Source organism: Neoarius graeffei, chromosome 25 (assembly GCF_027579695.1).
Source record: "Neoarius graeffei isolate fNeoGra1 chromosome 25, fNeoGra1.pri, whole genome shotgun sequence".
Classification (NCBI taxonomy): Eukaryota; Metazoa; Chordata; class Actinopteri; order Siluriformes; family Ariidae; genus Neoarius; species Neoarius graeffei.
Genome location: NC_083593.1, coordinates 57,736,864 through 57,760,866, shown reverse-complemented (window position 1 = coordinate 57,760,866; position 24,003 = coordinate 57,736,864). Strand labels below are relative to the sequence as shown.

The window sequence follows — 24,003 nt, the reverse complement described above, 5'->3', positions numbered from 1 at the left end:
AATCAAGTCGTACATGAGCTGATGGGTGACGAGGCATGTAGCACCGAGATTGAGTGGAATAACTGTTTTATTCTCTCCACATTCACTGGATTTTGAAAAAACGGAGCATTTGTATTTTTTTCAAATTCGATAAATAAAAACTTTATACAAAACGTCCGACAAAATCATTTCCGCTTAGAATGTAAACAAACTGGCAAAATGACAGGAGCAATTTTAGAAAAATGTAATAATTCTTGAAAAATAAAAAAAAATAAATAAAGATGTGTTCTTTTATTCCATTTTTCTGTATTTTGTGGGTTTTGTTTTCAAGTAGAGTTTTTATTTCATCCTTGGTTGGTTCAGTAACACACTCCACCATTTTGATTTTCTCTACTCATGGTATATGAGCTGATATCCTAGTAGTAGAGTAGCCAGTCAGAGCATGCGATTGCTCATATCCAGTGAATATTGGTAGAATAAATATAAATATTTATTTATTTATTTATTTATTTTTAGGCACTGCCGAAAAGTGGAGCTCCTGATGAGTGTAAAATGTGTTAGTAAATAATCCCACGTTATTTTTTAAAAAGCAAATTAAAATTAAGCGCTGGATAAAACCCATCTATCTTATGGAAATAAAGGTACAAATTTCGTTGTCTAGTGGTCAAGTGTTTGAGAGATGCTGCTTTGCACTTACAATCCGCTATCCTGTGGCGGTACACGTTCGTTGTTCGTATGCACAAATGTCTCATGGTTGCAAAAGCTGTTAAAATTCAGGTCGATGCTTTACCATATTCTGTTAAGTATGGAGCTTCGCTGCGCGCGCTTTGCATGCAGGGAAGCTTTGCTGTAATTGGGGCTTGTACTATTGATTTTGATCATATTTAAATGCTGTATGGGTCCCTTTAAGTCCCACACTTTATCACACTGATTATTTTCCTGTAACAGCACAACACCAACAACACACTGTTTATTATTTATATATCTGCCATTTTAATAAGACTGGTGTAAATGTTGCTGTTACTGTAGTTGTGGTGGCTGCTGTTGCTCCATGGGAATGGTGTGTGTGTGTGTGTGTGTGTGTGTGTGTGTGTGTGTGTGTGTGTGTGTGTGTGTGTGTGAGAGAGAGAGAGAGAGAGAAACAAAACAGAAGAACGGAACGCAAGAGCTTGTGTGTGTTTTTGTCTGCGTCTGTGTGACAGTATGTGTGTTTTACAGGGAGACAATCAGTGACCCATAATTGTGTGTTTGCTAAAGGAGGGACGCGTGTGAGAGAAAATCTAGTGGTCTGGGGCAGAGAGAGCTGGGTGGGGCTTTGAGTACTTGGAGTTTTGTAGCTGTTCAGTTACACAGCATGCAACACCACACACACACACACACACACACACACACACACACACACACACACACACACACACACACATTTGCTTACTTAAATGGTTAATGGTTCCAAATTTATAAAGAGCTTTGACTGGGAACCTTTAAAGGATCAAACCAGACAAGTCTTCAGTGGAGTTGATTTGTGGAGGATGAGACCTGTAGCTGCACTGAGTCGTCCTCTCACCACGATTTTGTCTGCATTAATCTGATTATCTTGCTCACCATTACGCTAGCTGCGCTAGTTACGAGCTGAGGCAGTAATGTTCCATAATTTGGGAGTAAATTGTGGCAGTTGTTTGTTAGTTGTTTGGTTGCAGGTGATGTGAGCGGAGGAACTACACTGCTAATCGGCCTGAAACAATCCTTCCAACAAAACGTCCATGTTGGATTCACAGTGTTGACGTTGCTCTACAATGCTAATGTTTTTCCTGGAGTTTGGTGAAATATGGACCAGAGCTAGAACCACAGAGTTCTCATTTAGGCCTGTTCCTGTTTCTGAAGGTGTGAAATAGCACGTGCCACTGAATAGAAGTGTGTGTTGCATTGATAGCATTTAAAGTCAAGCAGAAGAGAGTGTGTGTGTGTGTGTGTGTGTGTGTGTACGCGCACATTAAGCTTGGGAATGGGGGGTTGAGGGGGCGGAGTTATCAGTGGCTGGCAGAGCTTCCAGGGCTGATGCTATCGATGGCTGTGCGTGTGCGCGCGTGCATGCTCCGTGTTGGGAAGGGTCGAGCGGAGGTTCCTCCTGTGGGACAGACGATCCGGCCTGGGAACGGCTCTGAGAGCGGGAGCGCCCGACCTCGCCATAGAGACAGGATAAAAGTGGAATGGAAAATTAGTGAAGCACAAAAAAAAGACAACACGCTCATTCCTCTATCTCTCTTCTTTCCGGATGGAGAGATTGGTTTTTCTCACAAGAACCACACGAACGCATTTACGTTGCTTACGCATGAGGAAGAGGCGGAGCAGGGTGAAGGTTAACCCTGGGCACCTTTCACCTCTTCAGTGTTCACATCATGCCTGAGCCATTGTTCTTTTGATTTCCTCATTCCACTTTAAATCCCTGTTAATCAAAGTGTTGATTACTTTTCCATAACAGCAGCTCTGCTCTGACAGTAGCGCAGGTTTGTATTAATTCTGAAACGTTATTGCGTCTCTACTAACAGTAGGAGCGACTGTTTATAGCTGCTGGAATGAGTGCGAGAACAGGAACTACATTTATCATGACGTATTCTTTTTAATAAATAAAAAATTTGTAAGACTCTTTGGTAAACTGCTGTAGTGTGAGAGAAATAAAGTGCTTGGTGACGTGCTGCCACAAAAGGTTTACCTGTCCATCAGTAGTCTAACTCCGCCCCCTGTCCTAGGAGACATTCCTCCATCTCTGTTCCACTTTTTTTTCCCCGTCTTTCTCTCTGGATCTATTTTGGTGAGCTGAGCCGGTCGGTTCCCACACAGCCGTTCCCATGGTTATCGGTGCAGAGATAGGGATGGAGATTTTGTGGTGGTAGTTGGTGGGGTGGAGGGGGGGGGATGTTTGATGGAGAAAGGGAGCGACAGCTCTCAGCTCTGTGCTGGGAGATATCAGGGATGTTGGAGCTGGAGCAGGTCTCATCATATCAGTGTAGGAGAGAGAGCGGGCTGGTGGGGGTGGATTGGGGGTGGGTGGGCAGGTTGCTGAGGGGTGAGAAGGACCACGGGGGCACGGACTGAGGGCCGGATTCAGTTCCCACACTCATAATGAGTGTCACAGGAGACTGAAAGGGGACTTGCCTCAGGCCCGGGGGAATTGACTGGGGCCGGCTTGGGGACGAGAGCGAGAGGGAGGGGTGAAGGGTTAGAGCTGGGGTCTGTGACACAGGAACTCTCTCAGACCAGCCATTCTTTAGATTTCACCTCACTGCTTTCACACCACACAACCTTCAGCTCTCCCATCACACCCCCTTCCCTCACCCCCTCATTTATAGTCCTGATTTCCACCCAGAACACGTCCTCTGATGTTTAGTCCATTTTCACACTTGAATACTCCAGAAAATATTGTGGTTTTGTTTTTGAGGGCGGGGCTTATAATCTCAGGTTTGCCTTGACAAAAGAATTCGTTCAGAATCATGAATCAGTTGCGCAACTTCATACATCACTTTTGAGCTTTCGACTTGCCTCGGCAGCAGGAAGTCAGGGCTCAGAGTCACATTTCACCATGAGCTACAACGTGGGGGAAAAAACACAGACGCTTCTATCAAAGTCAGAGTCCTTCCCATGCCAGAACCTGGTCTTCCCAGGCAGTCTCCCGTCCCAGTACTAACCAGGCCCTTAAAACGCATTGCGTGGTGCCGATCTCCGCTTCTATAGCCCTCTCGCCTATACAGCTAGGGTTACGGGGGGGTCCTCTGGTAACCGCAAGAGTTTGACTCCCCACTCGCATTTATATTGCGGAGCCTCGCCAGACAGCAGTAGGTACCATTTTTAAGATGGTCTTTGGTATGACCCAACCGCAAGTAGAACTCAGGATCTCCTGGTCAAGAGGCAGACACTTTAACCGCTAGGCCAGCTTGCAGGACAGACAGCTTTTACTAGCAACAAGCTAGCCAGCTAACTGTGATGAGTGATGTATATTTTATAAACGGATCTCAAGTTCCCAAGTAGGAATTCCGAGTTGAGGGGGTGTTTTCTTTGTTTTTTCCTCGTTGGGAGTCAGAACTGATGAGGTATAACCTTTAGTTGAATGTTGCAACACTTTTTGTATTTTGGGTGCACTGTGCAGAAATACCTGCAAACGAGGATCCGTTCTCGTATAAGATTCCAAACAACGCTGTTCATAAACTATTTAAATCATGTGATATTTATTTAAAGTGATAGTAGACTTACTAGTTTTGGTTGTGTGAAATGTAAACTCATTTTTGTTTGTTTTTAACTTGGATTTTAAGTGGAATTTTTCAAAGAAAAGTGAATAGACAGACGTGGGGGTGGAGCTAGAAGAAGAGCTAGGAGTACAGATCACTGATTGGGTAAACACGAGACGAGAACCGCTCCGCAAATGCGTCTGACTCGAGCCGTTTTTCTTTTTTTTTCTTTATAATTTCAATCCATTTTAAAATGTTAGGTTTCAGGTTTATTTTTATTCATTTACCAAGAGACACATTTTCTTGTCACTGATATTTAGTTCAAGTTTGTTTCTTTCCCACGTGAAATCGTCGTCGTATTCAGACGAGTCCTGAACGGTGAACTCGTCACTATCCCTGCTCGCCGCACAGAGTGGGACACCATATAGGAGTAAATGCTGTCTCGTACACGACAATTCCACGGTTTTTAAAAATGATCAAATTTCTTCTCTCTGTATTTTACTATTTTTTCCATCGATGGTAATCTAAAAGTATTGGCACCCCTGCTTGCTTTAAGTCGTAAATCACGACTGTGCTCCAGCCACCATTGCACCAATTTTGCAGAAAATAAGCTTCGTGTCTCTTCAGTTAGATGCTTCTTTTGAGTCTGGTTCCTCAGGAGATTTTCCTCAACATTGTCTCCACTGGCTTGGACATTCGGGATATAAAGCCTACACCCTAGCAAGATTTCTGTGAAGCAGCTTTGTGACGTTAAAAGTGCTGTGTAAATAAAATAATCAAAATTTAAAAAAAAAAAATTCCTCTGTCATTCTGTAATTTTTTTTTGTTTGTTTTTTTGGTTTGTTTTTTTGTTCTTCCTCTGGTTGGCATGGATCCTGAGAGCCGGAGCGTTGAAGTCTTTTCCATCATTAGCCCTTAACCCCATGCCCCTTTTCCCCTTCATTTCCTCTTTATCTCCTCTCTGTTGCTTGCATGTGTTCCTTTCTCTCTGCCTTGATAAACGTCGTTCCCTCTCGTTCACACGCTCTTCCCAGCCACAAAATGAGGCCTCTTTTACGCCTGCAGAGTCATCAATGCTTGTTTGAGATCAGTCACACCGAGTGGAAGGTGGAGGTGATACTGTGGAGGTGGTGGAGCAGGTTACAGTTTCAATTGAAAAATCTCACATTATCCTGATTTGTCTGTGGCTGCGATTGGGGATAAAATGTTCCAGATCTGATGTCACTCTGGACTTCCTTGCTAACTTCATCACCACACCAACAAGCTAGCTGTGTTTACACACAAACAAATCTGTACATTTAATTAAAGGTAGGATTATCGTATACTTCCACATCCATCTGTACAAGTTCAGGTCGAGGAAATGATTTTGATTGATTACATTCCTGACTCTGTGCTCGCTCATCTCGAGTCAGATCACACTGCGGACAACAAACTGGACGATGTTATTTTTAAAGATGAAACATGATTGGCTCTTGCTTTTGATCTTGTTGAATCTGTGACGCAGTGACTGCAATTCCGTTCCTGCTCTTTATCACGCAGCATGTACAAGCAGATCGCGCTGATCTTTACCCTGTCCGTGTTGCTGAGCGTGCTGTAACGATGTTCCGGATTGTTCTGGCTCACTTTAATCCATGTTTGGATCCAGCATGCGGATTCTCGTTACAACAGAGTCGGGTTTGATTACCGAAAAACTGAGGAAGGAATTTTTGAACGAATTGTAGCAGTTCTATCTGAAGAAATTTGTTTTTAAAATCCATAGAGCTGTGGGACCTGAACCCTCGTCTCCCTCTCACGCTCTCAACCCACGTCATTAACCCTTTAACCCTGCACCCTCGTCTGTTTTTTACTCAACTTTCTCCCAATTTAGTTCTTGTTAGTTTCCACCCCATTATCTGAGAGGGTGAAGACTGACGGGTGCCTCCTCCGGGGCACATCACGCTCTGACGTCTTTCCCTTCTCGAGAATGGACCCGGACTGTACGGTACCATTCTCCTCGCAGCAGGAATTTCAAACGGGGATACTATGGAGCCCCACAAGAGAAAAATGAAAAGAAAAGAATACACACACACACACTAGTTCAGTACTCGCTCCCTTGTTTTAGTTAAATCGTAGCTCTGTGCTGTTGTCCGTACCATCAGATGCAGATGGTTTCAGTGGCGTAAATGAGAGCGATGCATTAATAAAGAGCGGGTTATTCTATTCAGAACGAAATGGTAAAACATAGCCACAAGATAGATGGAGATATTTATGGCCCATTCTATAATTGTGGGTACATTTCAAGTGTCGACTCTGTTAGTCATCGTCAACTCTGTTAAACTCGCAATCCATTAACAGAATTGAAAATAAGAGTTGACCTTTCCCACTATTCTGTGTCTTAACTCCACATGCTAACCTCAAACTAGCTACCACATGGCATGTATAAAAACAGTTTTATGGAGTTTAATCATATTTGGTTTTTTTTTTATTAATTTCATCTCATCTCATTATCTGTAGCCGCTTTATCCTGTTCTACAGGGTCGCAGGCGAGCTGGAGCCTATCCCAGCTGACTACAGGCGAAAGGCGGGGTTCACCCTGGACAAGTCGCCAGGTCATCACAGGGCTGACACATAAATTGGGTACGGAAAGTATTCAGACCCCTTTAAATTTTTCACTCTTTGTTTCATTGCAGCCATTTGCTAAAATCAAAAAAGTTCATTTTATTTCTCATTAATGTACACTCAGCACCCCATCTTGACAGAAAAAGACAGAAATGTAGAAAATTTTGCAAATTTATTAAAAAAGAAAAACTGAAATCACATGGTCATAAGTATTCAGACCCTTTGCTCAGTATTGAGTAGAAGCACCCTTTTGAGCTAGTACAGCCATGAGTCTTCTTGGGAATGATGCAACAAGTTTTTCACACCTGGATTTGGGGATCCTCTGCCATTCTTCCTTGCAGATCCTCTCCAGTTCCGTAAGGTTGGATGGTGAACATTGGTGGACAGCCATTTTCAGGTCTCTCCAGAGATGCTCAATTGGGTTTAGGTCAGGGCTCTGGCTGGGCCAGTCAAGAATGGTCACAGAGTTGTTCTGAAGCCACTCCTTTGTTATTTTAGCTGTGTGCTTAGGGTCATTGTCTTGTTGGAAGGTGAACCTTCGGCCCAGTCTGAGGTCCTGAGCACTCTGGAAGAGGTTTCCTTCCAGGATATATCTGTACTTGGCCGCATTCATCTTTCCTTCAGTTGCAACCAGTTGTCCTGTCCCTGCAGCTGAAAAACATCCCCATAGCATGATGCTGCCACCACCATGTTTCACTGTTGGGATTGTATTGGGCAGGTGATGAGCAGTGCCTGGTTTTTTCCACACATGCTGCTTAGAATTAACGCCAAAAAGTTCAATCTTCGTCTCATCAGACCAGAGAATCTTATTTCTCATAGTCTGGGAGTCCTTCATGTGTTTTTTGGCAAACTCTCTGCGGGCTTTCATATGTCTTGCACTGAGGAGAGGCTTCCGTCGGGCCACTGGAGGGCTGCAGTGATAGTTGACTTTGTGGAACTTTCTCTCATCTCCCTACTGCATCTCTGGAGCTCAGCCACAGTGATCTTTGGGTTCTTCTTTACCTCTTTCACCAAGGCTATTCTCCCACGATTGCTCAGTTTGGCTGGACGGCCAGGTCTAGGAAGAGTTCTGGTCGTCCCAAACTTCTTCCATTTAAGGATTATGGAAGCCACTGTGCTCTTAGGAACCTTGAGTGCTGCAGAAATTCTTTTGTAACCTTGGCCAGATCTGTGCCTTGCCACAGTTCTGTCTCTGAGCTCCTTGGGCAGTTCCTTTGACCTCGTGATTCTCATTTGCTCTGACATGCACTGTGAGCTATAAGGTCTTATATAGACAGGTGTGTGCCTTTCCTAATCAAGTCCAATCAGTTTAATTAAACACAGCTGGATTCCAGTGAAGGAGTAGAACCATCTCAAGGAGGATCAGAAGAAATGGACAGCATGTGAGTTAAATATGAGTGTCACAGCAAAGGGTCTGAATACTTATGACCATGTGATATTTCAGTTTTTCTTTTTTAATAAATTTGCAAAAATTTCTACATTTCTGTTTTTTTCTGTCAAGATGGGGTGCTGAGTGTACATTAATGAGAAATAAAATGAACTTTTTTGATTTTAGCAAATGGCTGCAATGAAACAGAGTGAAAAATGTAAAGGGGTCTGAATACTTTCCGTACCCACTGTAGACACAGACAACCATTCACACTCACATTCACACCTACGCTCAATTTAGAGTCACCAGTTAACCTAACCTGCATGTCTTTGGACTGTGGGGGAAACCGGAGCACCCGGAGGAAACCCACGCGGACACGGGGAGAACATGCAAACTCCGCACAGAAAGACCCTCGCCGGCCACGGGGCTCGAACCCGGACCTTCTTGCTGTGAGGCGACAGCGCTAACCACTACACCACCGTGCCGCCCCTTTAATTAATTTATTTATTTTAAATGAGTGTTTCACTCCAATATCACAATAACCGAGTTGACGAATAATTAATCTCCTGTTGGTGTAAAATCCTCAACAATTTGTTCAAATTAATGTGAGAAGAAACAGAACACATCTCGCTGCCTTTCTGAAGTTTCCCACCAGAGGAAGTGACCTCATTCGGTGCAGGTGGGGGGTGGGGTGTCATCATTTAGTTAATGTTTTATGAATAAATTGGGTCTAAACTGTACATCAGGCATCACTATTGGTCAAAGTTTGTCATAATAATTTGCATTATTGTTCAAAACTGATTCAGTAAAGATTTGTCTTGTGGAAAATAACAAAAGGTTTATTTCCGAGACGCGAAATGTACCCCGAATTCTAGAATGACCCGTATACAGCCCTTCCCCTCATGAGCATGGGTCCGTAAGACACAGTGATGCCACTTTTTTTTCTTAATTAAAGCGAGTAATGAGTAAATGAGCACTGTATAAGGATCAATGCATCTCTAATTTCAAGCCATACATTTCTGAATCCAGTTTCTTCATAACTTCACTGATCCTGCTAGCACAAGTACACAGTGTGTCATAGGATTAAAAAAAAAAAGTATTAATTCCTCTTCAGTAACGTATTGTGTTCATGACTGTCCTGAACGTTTCCCTGGAATTGTACACCCACAGAACCATTACTGTCTGATTAGTTAAGAACGTGTGAAAGAGGTGGAAAGTACTTGACATTTGCGTAAAAAGTATCTTCCCTCCTGGTATGCGGTGAATTGGCTCTTATTGGCCGCAGGTGCAGGTGTGGGCGGGGCTGGGCTCGGCATGTTTCTCAGGCCCGAACTTGGCCCAAGGTTGTCGAGAAGCCGAGGATGAGTCACAGTTCACAGAGGACGTTCCTCCACATGTTTGCTGAATGTGTGTCGCTTCAGAACAGAAAGTGAGGCGAGGAGCGGCAGCATGAACGGCGAGTGTGAAATACGCTGGTATCTGCGAGCGCTCCCATGACACTGCGCTGGGAAACAGGATGGGACGATTGTCACGGTTAATCAGGCGTGAAGGAACAAGAGAACCTGTGCGTTCTCTTTCTCTCTCTCTCTCTCTCTCTCTCTCTCTAATGCACTTCCTCTCCTGTCAATCTCAGGACATCTCCAGACCTACAACCCATCTGAAATTCTATATAAAAGCTTTAAAGCAAATTATTGATTGATGATTAACATGTGATCATCTTCATTTTGGAGTAAAGTTTAAACTTCTTTAATTGGCATTAACAGTTTCCTCTGTTACCCACAATCCCCTTCCGCTTCCTGTTCATAGCAGTACGGTGAGATTTACCCCTAGATTCATCTCGACCTAAAGTGAATGAGTGCAGCGGCACTTTAGTCTTTTAGGTTGGCAGCTAGCTGAGCCACGCCTCCGCCATTGTGTAGCTGCAGTGCATTCTGGGACTTCGAATCAAATATTTTCTCAGTGTCCATTACTTCTGCGCTGGGTTTCTCCTTCATAGGACTCTGAACATTGCTGAATGAGAAAAGACCATTTGTTTTTAGGCGCTAGCATGGAAAATGACTCGTTATCTCTTTATGGTTTCAAATGTTTCGTTCGTTTTTCTCCAGGAATCAGAGCAGAAGACGACCGCTAACAACTTCTCACAGGAATAATGAAAATACAGCACCATGTAACAAATTGGCACCAGAATCACAAAACACGTCACAGATATTTCAGTAGAAACACATTTAATGCGTTTGGAGAACCCCGAGTTCTAGATTAGTGATCTCTTGTCTTGATTTTCTGCTTCATATCCGTTGTGGGGGAAATATCAGATTCCTGGAGTCCATCATCAGGGCAGAGCCTAGCATGTGTGAGTCATGTGATTGACGTGACCCCTGAGAGCAGTTCAGAAAGGGATCTGTGACATCATGGTTGTGGGTGGGGCTACAGAACACGAGTATAAAGTCTGTCGTTGAGATATGAACCTCCGGCTTTTACATGATTTGATATGATTTTGATACGTATTTGATGATGCCATTGAATCTGAAACGATATGTATCGGTTCATTGTTGTAGCGTTTCATTGATACGTGACCAACTTTTTTCCATTAATTCTTGTACAAAGTCTCTTGTGCTTCTGATGGTGGCGTTGTCGTGGTTCTGTGATCAAATGTGTCCTGAATCTGCAGTAGATCGAACTTAAAATAAAAGCATCAGCATTATGGACAAATGTGTTTGGTACACTCGTCAGTGATTTACATATTGGTTTAAAAATACAAATTTTTTTTACGCGTCATATTTTGATAATTTAGAATTGTTGCTTTGATTCGTTTCATTTGATTCTTTTTAAATCCTCAGTCTAAATGATTGGATCATTATGTTAGGCACCTAATCTGTCCTAAACTGTGCACTTAGAGGAGTTTAATGTACATCTTGACTACGTGTAATGCGTAAAGTGATTGTTGCACAGGGTGATGTTTATCACCTCACCAGCCAATCAGAAATAAGCAGGAAACACTAATAAGTAATGAGATTTATTTTTTTCACGGTCCGGTTTCCATCAAATCCTGCTCTCTGATTGGCTGGCAAGCGGGTCCGTATCCTACGATACAGACTCCAGATACGGACCTCTGGCGACTCGCTCGTTCACAACAACAAACATAGTAGCAATTTTTTTTCAACGTTTATCTTTTTTTTAAAATAAGATTTATAAGATTTTTATCAAAAATCTTATAAATGTTTGCCAGCATTTCTCAGGAGAATAGCATTAGTTTTACATCATGGATAGCGATAACGACAGTTCACAGCGAAAGCGAGTTGTACTATACCTGAGGAAGAAGAAATAAAATAAAACATTTCAGGAGAAAGCTAAAAACCTGAAACTGTTGCTAACGCTGAGCAAAAACATGGCTGAATCCTGAATTACTCGATTTTATATAAATAGGGGACTACATAGGCGGCAAAATGTAGTTTTTTTCCTGCCATGAAAGTGCACTTGTATACCGAGGAGGAAGCCATTTGCATTACAGCCGAGAATGAGGATTCAAAATGGCAGCTCGGCTCGGTTTTCCAGTTCAGGTGCGCTCATTTTCTGTTAGAATTTGGGAAAGAAAAAAAAAAAAAAATTATTTACCAGCTTAAGGTCTGTCCGTATGGTGAAATACCGTGACCTCGGTCAGTACTTTCAAGACCTCGGTCACGGTATTTCACGATATGGACCTCCCAGCTGGTAAATAACATGTATGTAACTGTTTTACTCGTTTAAAAAGTGGCACATGCTGTTGTGAGACTCCATTATTTGTTGTGCCTCAACTCGGAGCTGCTTCTTTTTTTTTTTTTTGACGGTTTGTGATCAGCTGTAGTCTCCAACGCACTACCAAAGATAAGGTCTGGAGACTCACTCGCTCTCACACTGTGAAAAATAACACGTGCTATTAGCACTGACAGCCTGCTAATGAAAACCACCTTCATGCGACGTAGCTGAGGAGGCAGGAGGTCGACCCCGAGCACTTTACTGCAAACAAACGAGCGCTCCGGAGTCCGGTTACACACGGCCTTGCAACTTTCAGTCAAGTGTTCTGTGGTTAATGTTGCAACTTTGTTTTTCTGGTCAACATCAACATTTTTATGTGCTGAAGCTTTTTTGTTGGATCTCAAAGCAGCAGTTAGTTGCAGAAGGAGATTTTTTTTTTTTAATGTAGCAAAAATACTCAGGATTTGGTCGTGTTTTAGTCAAGGCCACCAAGACCAAGTCATGACCAAGACCAGAGTGTATCGAGAGATGAGACCGAGACCAGTGCCTGGGGGGGAGCAAGAGCAGATAATTTCAAATTAGCACCGAGTCACAGGAGGTTTTACATCCAATCACAGTAATGATTTTAACAAATAAATCCTACAGTTTAGTGATGTCGTGCAGTTGTAGTCTGGTCCAATTTTGAAATAAAATCCCATGTCCTTTATAGTCCTTTTTACGCAGATATTCCATGATATTACCATCAAGAAGATTCCATAATATTCCATCTTTTGTTGTTTTATAGTAAACCAAATAATGCCGTCATGAAGCCAGTGTGTGTGTTTTTACACTGTGTCCCGGCATCTAGTGTAACACACAACATAATCCACATCAGAAATACGAATACAGACGCTGCTTTCAAAACAATAACAGTGGGTTTTGAGGTGTTTTTGTTCACCGTCACATTTATACCTCTCTTCCAACACAAGCAAAGTTACTGTGGATCCGAAATCTGTTAGAGGAGAAAGAGAAGTAGGAAGTAAAAAGAGACAAACTTTTGAATTTGCGCTGGTCTCGGGAAGAAAAACGTCAATATCAGAAACGTCACACCCCTGTCCCACCGTGCCGGCTGTCCCTTTTTACACAGATGTTGATTCTGGCTCTGTTGGTACCAATTGCTGTGGTTCAGAGGCAGAACGACACACGCCACCCCCCCATTCCACATTCACACACTTTATACAGAACACGAGGCGGAATAAAGGTGTGAGATTCCCATCTTGAACAGGCTGTGGGAAGGGGCTTCTGTCCGAGATCGAGACAAGACGGAGTAAAAACACGTTAAATTCCAAGACAAGACCAAGAACTTCAAACAAGTGTTCTAGAGACAAAGACCGATCTGAAATACAACACCAGTCATGTTTGTGTTGTAATATTTAATGCACAGTGTGTGCAGGCATGTAGTGAAGTGTTTGTTTATGTGTTGTCATGATACACGGTGTGGAGGAGAAACCTGCTGCATGGTGGAAAAAACCCGCGACTCATCACCTGATTCTCTTCAGAGCTCCATGTGGTTTACAGTGTATTATACAGTATTAAACTCCAAACTGAGCTCAGGATGCAAATAAACCGCAGTTCAGAGTCATCTGTTTAATAATAACCTGCTTCAGATATGAATTATTTCAGAAATCATTAAATAAATAATAAAAAGCTTAATGAAATTCAACCAACTTTAAATTTAACCAACTGGACACACTGGAAATTCACAAAACTGGAAAATTTACCAAAATATAATGATCTACAACTTCAAATTAGACAAGTTTTCTTCAAGAATTTGTGCACTGTCACTTTATTAGGAACACCCCTACATCCCCCTGCAGTTCTGTAATCAGCCGATCCCTCGCCAGCAGCACGACGCATCAGATCCCACAGATCCAAATCAAGAGCTTCAGTTAATGTTCACAATGTTCAAACATCAGAACGGGAAACACTGATCTCTCAGTGTGACTTTCTCTCACTGTGGTATGGGTGTTGGTTTGATCCAGATGGACTGGTTTGAGTATTTCAGAAGCTGCTGATCTCCTGGGGTTTTCACACACAACAGTCTCTAGAGTTTACACAGAATGGTGCAGAAAACAAAAAACACTGAGTGAGTGAGCGACAGTTCTGTGGGTGGAAACAAACGCCTTGTTGATAAGAGAGGGTCAGAGGGAAATGGACAGATTTGAGGTGGTTCGAGCTTTTTTTATTTATTTTTTTGCCAGGAAGGATATAGTAACTCATATAATCACTCTTTACAACTGTGGTGAGCAGAAAAGCATCTCAGCATGCAACAGCAGACAGAAGAACACATTGGGTTCCACTCCTGCAGCCGAGAACAGGGATCTTAGAATCAACAACACGTTCCTATTAAAGTGGCCACTGAGAATATAATGTCATGTTGATGAATGAAGTCAATTGTTTCCAGCTGTTTTGTAATTATATTTTACCAGACATCAAAACTCCTCACACACTAATTTAAATCACACTCTTGTTAAAAGAAAAACACACAGATGTTCCTGCGGGACGCAAATCTGCAGCACTGACAGCATATTAGACTGCTTTGCTAACTGCGTTTGGCTGCAAAATCATCACTTATTGCTGTAATAACTATAAAACAGCTGTATTTTGTTGATGTGTTATTTAATCCATCTGATGATGAATTTCTGATTGAAATGAAAATGTATGTTCTTGCCGGTTTTGCCAAGTTATCAAAAACGGTTAAACTAGAATTTGGCTGTATGTGCCTTGAAGGTGCCAATATTTATACACAGCTCTGTTACATGGATATTATCATAGAAGTTTGATTTAGACACCAGGATATGTCCTGGGAGACAAATGAGAGTAAAGTCTTTAAACTTCTTAAAAATAAACACACATTTTATCTTCATTTTTGCTTTAATTGTTTTCATTAAAGGACAAAAGTATATAATTTATTATCGTGATTTTTGTTTAGGTTTTTTTTTTTTGCTTTTGTTTTGTTTTTTCTTGCAATTTTCTTTGCTTTTTTTTTTTTTTTTTGCTTTGCACCCTCTTAGGAGTGGTTTAATAGTCTCTAAAAATGTAACATTTTTATTTATAAAAATGGGTGGCATGGTGGTGTAGTGGTTAGCGCTGTCGCCTCACAGCAAGAAGGTCCTGGGTTCGAGCCCCGTGGCCGGCGAGGGCCTTTCTGTGCGGAGTTTGCATGTTCTCCCCGTGTCCGCGTGGGTTTCCTCCGGGTGCTCCGGTTTCCCCCACAGTCCAAAGACATGCAGGTTAGGTTAACTGGTGACTCTAAATTGAGCGTAGGTGTGAATGTGAGTGTGAATGGTTGTCTGTGTCTATGTGTCAGCCCTGTGATGACCTGGCGACTTGTCCAGGGTGAACCCCGCCTTTCGCCCGTAGTCAGCTGGGATAGGATCCAGCTCGCCTGCGACCCTGTAGAACAGGATAAAGCGGCTACAGATAATGAGATGAGATGAGGTTTATAAAAATAAAATTTATGAATTTTAGTTGAGTTTAATTTTAATTTTTAATTAATTTAATTTAGTTCATTTTAGTTGTTTAGTTTAATTTTAGTTATTTTAGTTATAAATTTTATGTATTAGTTAAATTGATAAATTTAACTGATTTTATTTTTATTTAACTAATAATTCTGGAAAAAATCAAGAGACCACTGCGAAATGATCAGTTTCTCTGGTTTTATTATTTATAGGTGTGTGTTTGAGAAACATGAATGTTTGTTTGTTTGTTTGTTTGTTTGTTTGTTTGTTTGTTTGTTTGTTTGTTTGTTTTATTCCATCAACTACTAACAACATTTCCCCCAAATTCCACATAAAAATATTGTCACTTAGAGAATTTAGTTACAGAAAATGACGACTGGGCAAAATAACAAAGATGAAGTGTTCTCAGACCTTGAATAATGCACAGAAATCAAGATCCTGTTCAATTTTAAACAACACAATACTAATGTTTGAACTTGGGATGAGGGCATAAAGTCACCTAGCTCTGGGGTGACTTTATGCCCTCCTGGCGCAAAAATTCAATCAGCTCAGCTTTGTTTGATGGCTTGTGACCATCCATCTTCCTCTTGATCACATTCCAGAGGTTTTCAGTGGGGTTCAGGTCTGGAGATTGGGCTGCCCATGACAGGGTCTTGATCTTGTGGTCTTCCATCCACGCCTTGATTGACCCAGCTGTGTGGTATGGAGCATTGTCCTGCTGGAAAACCCAATCCTCAGAGTTGGGGAACACTGTCAGAGCAGAAGAAAGCAAGTTTACTTCCAGGAGAACCTTGTACATGGCTTGATGTCTCATGTGTCCTTTACAAACAAAATCCTGCCTCATTCCAGCCTTGCTGAAGCACCTCCAGATCATCACCAATCCGCCACCAAGTTTCACAATGGGTGTGAGACACTGTGGCTTGTCGGCCTCTCCAGGTCTCCTTGTCACCATTAGACGACCCAGTGATGTGAGAAGCTGAAAATTGGACTCATTAGAGAAGGTGACCTTACTCCAGTCCTCTCCAGTCCAGTCCTTATGGTCTTCAGCAAACCTCAGCCTGGCTCTTCTTTGCTTCTCATTGATGAAGGGCTTTTTTTCTAGTTTTGCATGATTTCAACCCCGCCCGGAGGAGCCCGTTTCAAACCGTCCTTGTCGTAGGTCACTTGATGTCATCCTGCAGTTGTTGAGTGACATTCGAAGGAGTTGATCATCATCCCGGTCAGTGGAGAGTCGTTTCCGCCCTCTGCCAGTCTGTAACTTTGTTATCCTGAATGTCTACTGCTTGACCTTGTTCTTATGAACTGCCCAACTCCGAAGCAACCTGACGCTCACTGTATCCCTCTGCCAGTAAAGCCAGAACCGAGCCCTTCTTTTCTCACTCAAAACTTTTCTTTTTAACTCTTTTGTCATGACGATTAGATTTTTTTGTATTCCAGTTAAATTTAAGGTCCTGCTCGCACTGGGTTTTTTTGTTTTTGTTTTTTCTGTTCAAACTGGTCCTATTGTAAGAGGATCATGTTGACCACAGCAGCGGTTTTTATACTTTTCCTCGTTAAATAAGATTTGGTTCAGGTGATCACTGAATCAGTGTCTCATTAAGTAAAATGCGTTGTGCTTGTGTTGGAATTCCAGCACAGACACTGGAATGAAATGGCTGCCGTACATAGAAATACTGATTTCAAGAAAAAAATTGAAGTGGGCTCTTAATTTTTCCAGAGCTGTATATAAATATTTATAAAATCCTTATTTTCCTCTAAAGAGTGAGGAAAAAATTTAATGCAAAATGTTATTTATTCTACAAAATGATTCATTAACTGCAACAACAAAAACTTGCACAATTTTGGATACACAAAAAGAAGGGAAATGCAAAAAAGAAGTAAATAAATTTAAAAAAAGCAGTAAATTGATTTGATTTTCTGATTTCTTTTTTCTGACAGTGTTAGTTTGTGCACTCTGACTGTTTGACGTATTTTATTTCCCACACTGAGGAAGTGTCCGTTTTGAATCAAAGCTCTGTTACGCCATTGGCTGGCTGGGTGGTCACATGACCTGGCCCTGGTGCAGGCCTGCCTCCTGTGTGCTGCAGTCCAGGATTTTCCCATGGGAGCGCGAGTGTGTGTGTGTGTGAGAGAGAGCGAGCGTGTTTTCCCTGTGCACCCCCACCCTTCAGCCTGTCTGCGGTCTCTCACCGTCTTATTCAGAAAAACTTTCTCCTGATTAAAGCCGTATGTGAGACTCACAGCGGAGTGTAAAAGTCTGGATGAGACGTGTGTCTGAGTTTTAACGTTTTTATTCCCCAGGCACAGAGCTGATCTGTGTCCTCCTCTTTATCTATAGATAGATCACTCATGATGTCATGCAGGACTGGTCCATTTTCATTTTTAGAACCTTCTTAGAATGCTCAGGAAAAAAAAATCTGAAGAACAGGAAATGATGACCAAAACAGTGTGTGTGTGTGTGTGTCCTGTTCGCTTTAGGGATCCATCTAGTCATGACCTCCTCGCCGGCGTGTGTGTGGTTCTCAAAGTGAAAAAAACACACTGGGTGGAAAGTGAGGCAGGACTGGGATAATCTGTGTGTGTGGCTCGAGCAGGTTTTGACTTGCACTGGCATGGGAAACTCAGGAGTTGGGTAAATAGTTGCTGGTATTTTCACTGCGCCACCACCGCAGTGTGTGTGTGTGTGTGTGTGTGGATCATTCAAGGTGCATTCAGGAGAGCGTGAGAGTGAGCAGTGAGGGCTTGCAGAGGGCACCTGTGTCAGTCTCTGTCTCTCACACACATGCTTGCACCATTTCATGCCACCTCAATGAAGTGTGTGTGTGTGAGAGAGAGAGAGAGAGAGAGAGAGAGATGCATCCGTTTCATGCTGTTCAGAACTGATGTGCAGTTTATTCAGATAACAATAATACTAACACGCACAAAAAAAACAACAGTTGCATGGTGCAAAAAGTGAGCTGCTCTGTAATAGTCAAAAGGAAGGAAGGAAAAAACAAAGTGAAGAAAGAAAGTAAAAGCGAGAATGAAGGTGTTGGTGCTGTAATTAACCTCATCAGCACTTTGTGTATCAGTTAAAGATGAGATGAATGCTGTGCTGTGTGAAGGAGACTGGGCATTAACAAGTTTGCTAAATTTTACTTTGCAGCTGAAAAGTCTTTCTCTCGCGCACACACACACACACACACATCACCTTCATTGGAAAATGATGTCAGTATGTGTATATAAAAGTATAATATTTAGAGGTGAAGTTGGTTTGTGTAAAACTCCACAGTGACAGTAAACATGATGTTCTGAGGTTGAACCCGAGCTCCAGGCGAAACATTTACACCAGCAACCGAAAACATCTGCGTTTAAGTTACCAGTTCAAAAATAAATAAACTTTGTAGATTCCTGTCAAAAGAAAAGATGAGAGAGGAAGAATAAATTCCTGCAGATTATTTGGACTCTGGTTTTCTATGAATGAGTGAGTAGAAGTGGAGAGAGAGAGAGTGTGTGTGGGAGAGAGAGAGAGAGTGTGTGTGTGTGTGTGGGAGAGAGAGAGAGACCGTGTTGGTGTCAGGGTGGGAATCGGACACCGTGACGAGGCTTTTAGCAGTTAAGTGTTGTTGATGAGGGCGGGGGGCAGAGGGAGGGGGGTTGTGAAGACTCCACAGACAAAACAAAGGCTACAGAGGGGTGTGAACATCACCAAGACACATCCACTAACCTCATACCCTCTGTGTGTGTGTGTGAGAGAGGTTTATGACACTGTTAGAAATGTGCAATGTGACTCCAGTTCACAAAGTGACCCTCCTGACTCTCTGCTCTCACCCCAACACATCGCTGCTTTAAATTTGAACATTTTAAAATATTGTTGTTTTTAAATTTTTAATTTTAAAAATTAGGTTTTAGAGAACTCATATTTTTAAAGATAAAGAATAACATCAAAAATGTTTCTTTGATTTTTTTTTCCTGCTGTTTATCAGAAATATTTTTATTTTCACAAACATTTTAAATCATCTTTGCCTTACAGAATTTTTAAATGTTCAGTCCTGTTACAGCAATAACAATTTCCGTTTATAGAGGATGTGTTCCTCAGAGGGCTTATTGTAATCTATAATTTAATGAAGTTTGGAGAGAAGTTTTGGGGTTTAGATGACAAACATTTTAACTATTGTTGAATCTTTTCCTTCAGAAACTCTGACACATTAAAACCTTAAACATATTTTTAAACCTTTATTGGTGTAATTTATCAGGATTTTGTCTTTTCTTTAAAGGCATGCAATAATGATGAGTACCTGAAGCTGCCGAGAGAAGACATGACTCAGATGATGAACAAACGAGGTGAGTTAATAAATGAGTGTTTGCAAACTAGTGATGACTCCAGTGAGTTCATTTAGCAAGAAATTGTTACTTTGGTAAACATGCTTTGATGACGTCATTAGGGCAGATGGTAGAAATGATAAATATATGTGGTGTGTGCGAAAGAGAATGTTGCAGGAATACAGAGATTTTTTTATTATTTGAGATTTTCAAAAAATTTGGAATCGGCAATTAATGATACTGAAAGTACAGAGCTGATGAGGGAGGGGTTGAGGGCGGAGCTCCTGAATATATTTTTAATAGATAAACCAAGTTCATTTGAAAATAAAGAAAGGAAAGAAATAATCTTTCACATTGTTTTACCAGTCCACTGATTTTATAAACAGATACTACGACAATTTATTGTAATAATTATATCATATAGTCATTGTCTTCTAATTGTTAGTCTCTGGGAAAGTGGGCGGGGTTTCACTGGAGGTTGTAGGGCAGAGACGGGTGATGAAATAAATGCTGCTTTGAATCTTCCAAAATGAGGCTGTACCCTCCTTAAAAGTTGTGTGTGTGTGTGTCACACACACTGAACTAATCAACTGGAAAATGCAAGGAGTTCATATTAATGGTAGTCGAGGTGCCAATACTTTTAACTTTGGCTGGAAAGAATATCAAGTGTACATTTTAATTTAAAAAAATTATAATTACAAGGAGTCTCACTGTTCGTGTGTTCAGGTTCCCTCAGGTGTACAGTACACTGTTAACACTTCTAGTGTACACTAGGTAGGGAGCATATGTAGTGAACAAGGAGGAGTTTGTGTTTTGGACAGATTTAAGATGGTTTGGGGTTTAAAGTGCGTATCCTGGACCAGTTTCATGTTGTCTTTTTTTGGGGGGGTGTTTATATATGAAAGTATGTCCCTTTACACACTCATCCAGAAGGGTAATTTTGCACAAGGCCATCTGTCTACAGCAGAAAAGCATAAAATAACAAAATGCGTCTGGAAAAATCCCAAGGGAGTCTGGAGCCAGATTCGTGACGTCACCTGCGGAAGCGCCAGCAGGCTGCGAGACCCTGCATGGGTTCAGTGCCCAGTCTGTGTAGACCAAGTTTAGCAGCGAGCGATTCTGCATTGAAATATGGAATTGTCGCCTGAGCTTCTAAACCCATGGATTCATGTCTCCGTGCTCATCTATCTAACTGTTACACAAATCATATTTTTTTCTAATTACTATTATGTCTTTATATATTTCTTCATTTAGAAGAGTACTGGCTACTGTAGGAGAAAGATTCCATAAGCTACACACATGGAATCGGCTAAGCAGGGGTGTATATACATTTAATGTGTGTGACGGGTCCCAAGATCTCAAGCCCTGACACGCCGTATATCCCTCGATACATGTGAAGTAAAATGTAAAGAAAATGTGACCTTGGGCGCTGTGTGAGACGGCTGCCTCTCCGGTAGCTCTGTCGTTTTTAGTTCTTTAAACCTCTTTTTTTTCCACCTTTTTACTTTTCTGCTCTTCTTACAAAGACAGTGTGTGTTTTTCTTCATATCCCATGGATATTTTTAACTTTAGCACGCAAGCAGGAGCCAGTTTTCTCGCTTATTCGAGAGAGGAGCTGCTGTCCCTGAAAACAATGGGACGAGTCGGGATACGACACGACACCCCATCCCGGCGGAGCTGAGGAGGAAACCCAGGGGCTGCAAAGCCGGGGCTAAGCTAAAGGCTAGGCTAGTGGCGCGACAAACCATCCATTCCCTCTGTTATCATGGGGAATGTGAACTCTCTGCTGAATAAGGTCGATGAGCTATCTGCACTGAACAACCAGCGGATTTACCGGGAGAGCAGCTTATTTATTTTTACGGAGACATGGCTAACACACCTTGTACCAGATGCTAACATGGACTGCTAGCTGCTAGCATCACCATCTGTGTTTACATCCCTCCAAGGGCAAACGCAGCCACTGCATGTGAGGAGATTCACTCTGTCACAGCAAGGCTACTTAGATACTATGGCTGCTTTTGACCAGGCTGTGGGCTGTACCTTTTTAATTTCCCTGAGGGAACCCTCCCAAAGGGATCAATAAAGTTCTGTCTAATCTAATCTCAGTAAGTGTATTATCACCCAGCGCTTTCGTGTTGTTTACTTTTGTGTGCGTCAATAAATAACGTTATCCGTGTACCACACAAACACAGGAACACCTCATTTAGAGTATAGTCTCTCTCTCATTTCTTACCCTGGCAACAGTCAGCTTGTGAATTGCCGATTTTCCTGGTCTTTTTCTCGGCTCTGCTTTGGTCCTCGGCTTCCGGGTGCCTCGCACGAAGCGCTCCCATTTCTCTCTCATTGTCCGGGCTTTTGGGAAACGATGAGTACTAATCCCATCAAGACTGGTGTTGCTACACCCTCCTACGATACATCTGTTAACCATTTTAATAATTGTGATAACGTTGAAGAAATTTGCAGAAAACCACCAGGTCGTTTTCTCATAAACAAACCAGCGCTGACGTAGAATTCAGAGGGAGGCGTCCCGCACGCGACGCCACGGAAATCCATGTTTCCTGGGAAATCCAGATGCCAAGTTTTTTCAGAGGCGGACCAATTCGCCTCAAACGGCTTGATTTCAACTGAATTTTTCTGGTATTGCGCAAGGGAAACAAATTGCACAAAATGTGACAGATATTTGACCAAAGTTTAATATAAAATAGGAGAATTACACTGATCTTGCTCCTGAATTTACCCGTGATATGCACTTTAAAGGTTGTAAAAATGTTTAAGATTACGAAATATCTGCTGAGAAAGATAAACTTCAGATACTCGGTACGCTACTGAAGAAAGGAAGAAAAAAACATTCATTAATAGTGAAAAGTGTAGAAAGAAGGAAAAAGGGTGAAAGAAGGAAGTGAAGAGAGATGGAAGGAATTATTTTACAATCAGAAATAAAGATTCATTAGTAGTGAAGCGAAAAAAGGAAAAGAGGAAGGAAATGTGCTATAATCAGCAGAAAGAAAGGAAATGCTTCAGTATTAAAAAGCAAGGAAAGAAAGATGGAAGCGTTCTAGAACTGTCAGAAATCAGAAGGAAGAAAACGTATTCGTCATAAGAGAAATATTCTTTGGGGGAGGAAAATACTGAGATGATGAAAATGAAAGAGGGAAAATGCTGCTGGGGGAAAGTGAGATAAAAGATGCTGCTGTGCTGATTTTTCAGGCCTGATTCAGCACCTGGTGCTCAAACGGGATGACTGCGAGGCTCCATGTGACGCTCAGGTGGACTATAACAGGTGGAGGCCCCTGGAGGGGCCCGCGTTCACCCCTCACTGCCGCTGGGCCCCTCGCTCGGCCCTCGACACTCAATCCTGTCGTTTCAGGGGTGGAGCCAAGGTGCAGCTGGAGACGGTTCCGCCCGGACTGCTCCCTCGCATCCCCGAGTACTTCATCTGCACGCGCTGTGGGAAAGTGTTCTGGGAAGGAACCCACTTCGACCGGGCGCTCTCTCAGTTCCAGGACGTTCTGAACTTTTCAGATGACGACATGATGCCCAGGAAGCACTGAGTGTTCCGAGGTTTGAGGGCTGGGGGGGAAAAAAAAAAGTCACAGTCTGATCTTGGAACACTGTAAAGTGTCAAATCATGAAATGAAATCACATCAAATATCAGGAGGTTGAGAGTTCAAGTCCCAGGATGGCCAAAGAATCAGTATTGGACCTTTTAAATAGTATAGAGCAAAAAATATACAGAGGTGCCAGTATTTATGGTTGAGCCCTTATTGTTTTCTTGACATGTTTCTACGGCGATAGAGGAGAGACGTGAGCCGTTTTTCTTTTTCAGTGAAATGAGTGTTTAAGGCAAATTAAATCCATCCAGTGGAGGAGCTTCACTGATTCGCCGAAGGTTGAAAGGACGTCAGGTTTCGGAAGTGAAACACATGCGTGGATTTGCGCTGACCCTCACTAAGTGAACTTTGACTTCTCAGGTTCATGTTATGAACCGGTAGAAATGAAACAAAAAAAAAAAGTGGGTGTAGCTGCTAAATATTAATTAGCCGTGAAGTTCAGTGACATGCTGTATGTGTTTTATGGTAATATCCCTTTTAATTTAATTTTTTCTCCATTTCTTTTTAGAATTTCTTATTAGCACTGTTGACAGCTCTGTGTTTACAAGTTTGTTGGGAAATTACAGAACTGCGTGGTACGACTGACGATGTGAGAGTTCCAGCGCTCATTGCTGTTGTTGTTAGACTTCTATCCTGTACACGAGGTGCAACTTGTGTTCACTTTGTTTTTATAGGCTGCGTTTTTGTTTTTA

General features: G+C 42.1%; 1 protein-coding gene across 2 annotated transcripts in view; it reads left to right on the top strand.

Moving 5' to 3' along the window:
* exd3 (exonuclease 3'-5' domain containing 3) overlaps positions 1–24,003 on the top strand; it is an 80,853-nt gene that overhangs the window by 56,657 nt on the left and 193 nt on the right. For both annotated transcript variants that reach the window (XM_060908977.1, XM_060908976.1), the window contains exons 19-20: positions 19,655–19,721; positions 22,908–24,003. The exon at positions 22,908–24,003 is cut by the window's right edge and continues 193 nt beyond it. In XM_060908977.1, the coding sequence (XP_060764960.1) occupies positions 19,655–19,721; positions 22,908–23,251 (411 nt within the window). In that variant the 3' untranslated portion in view covers positions 23,252–24,003. The remainder of the gene's footprint in view (positions 1–19,654; positions 19,722–22,907) is intronic.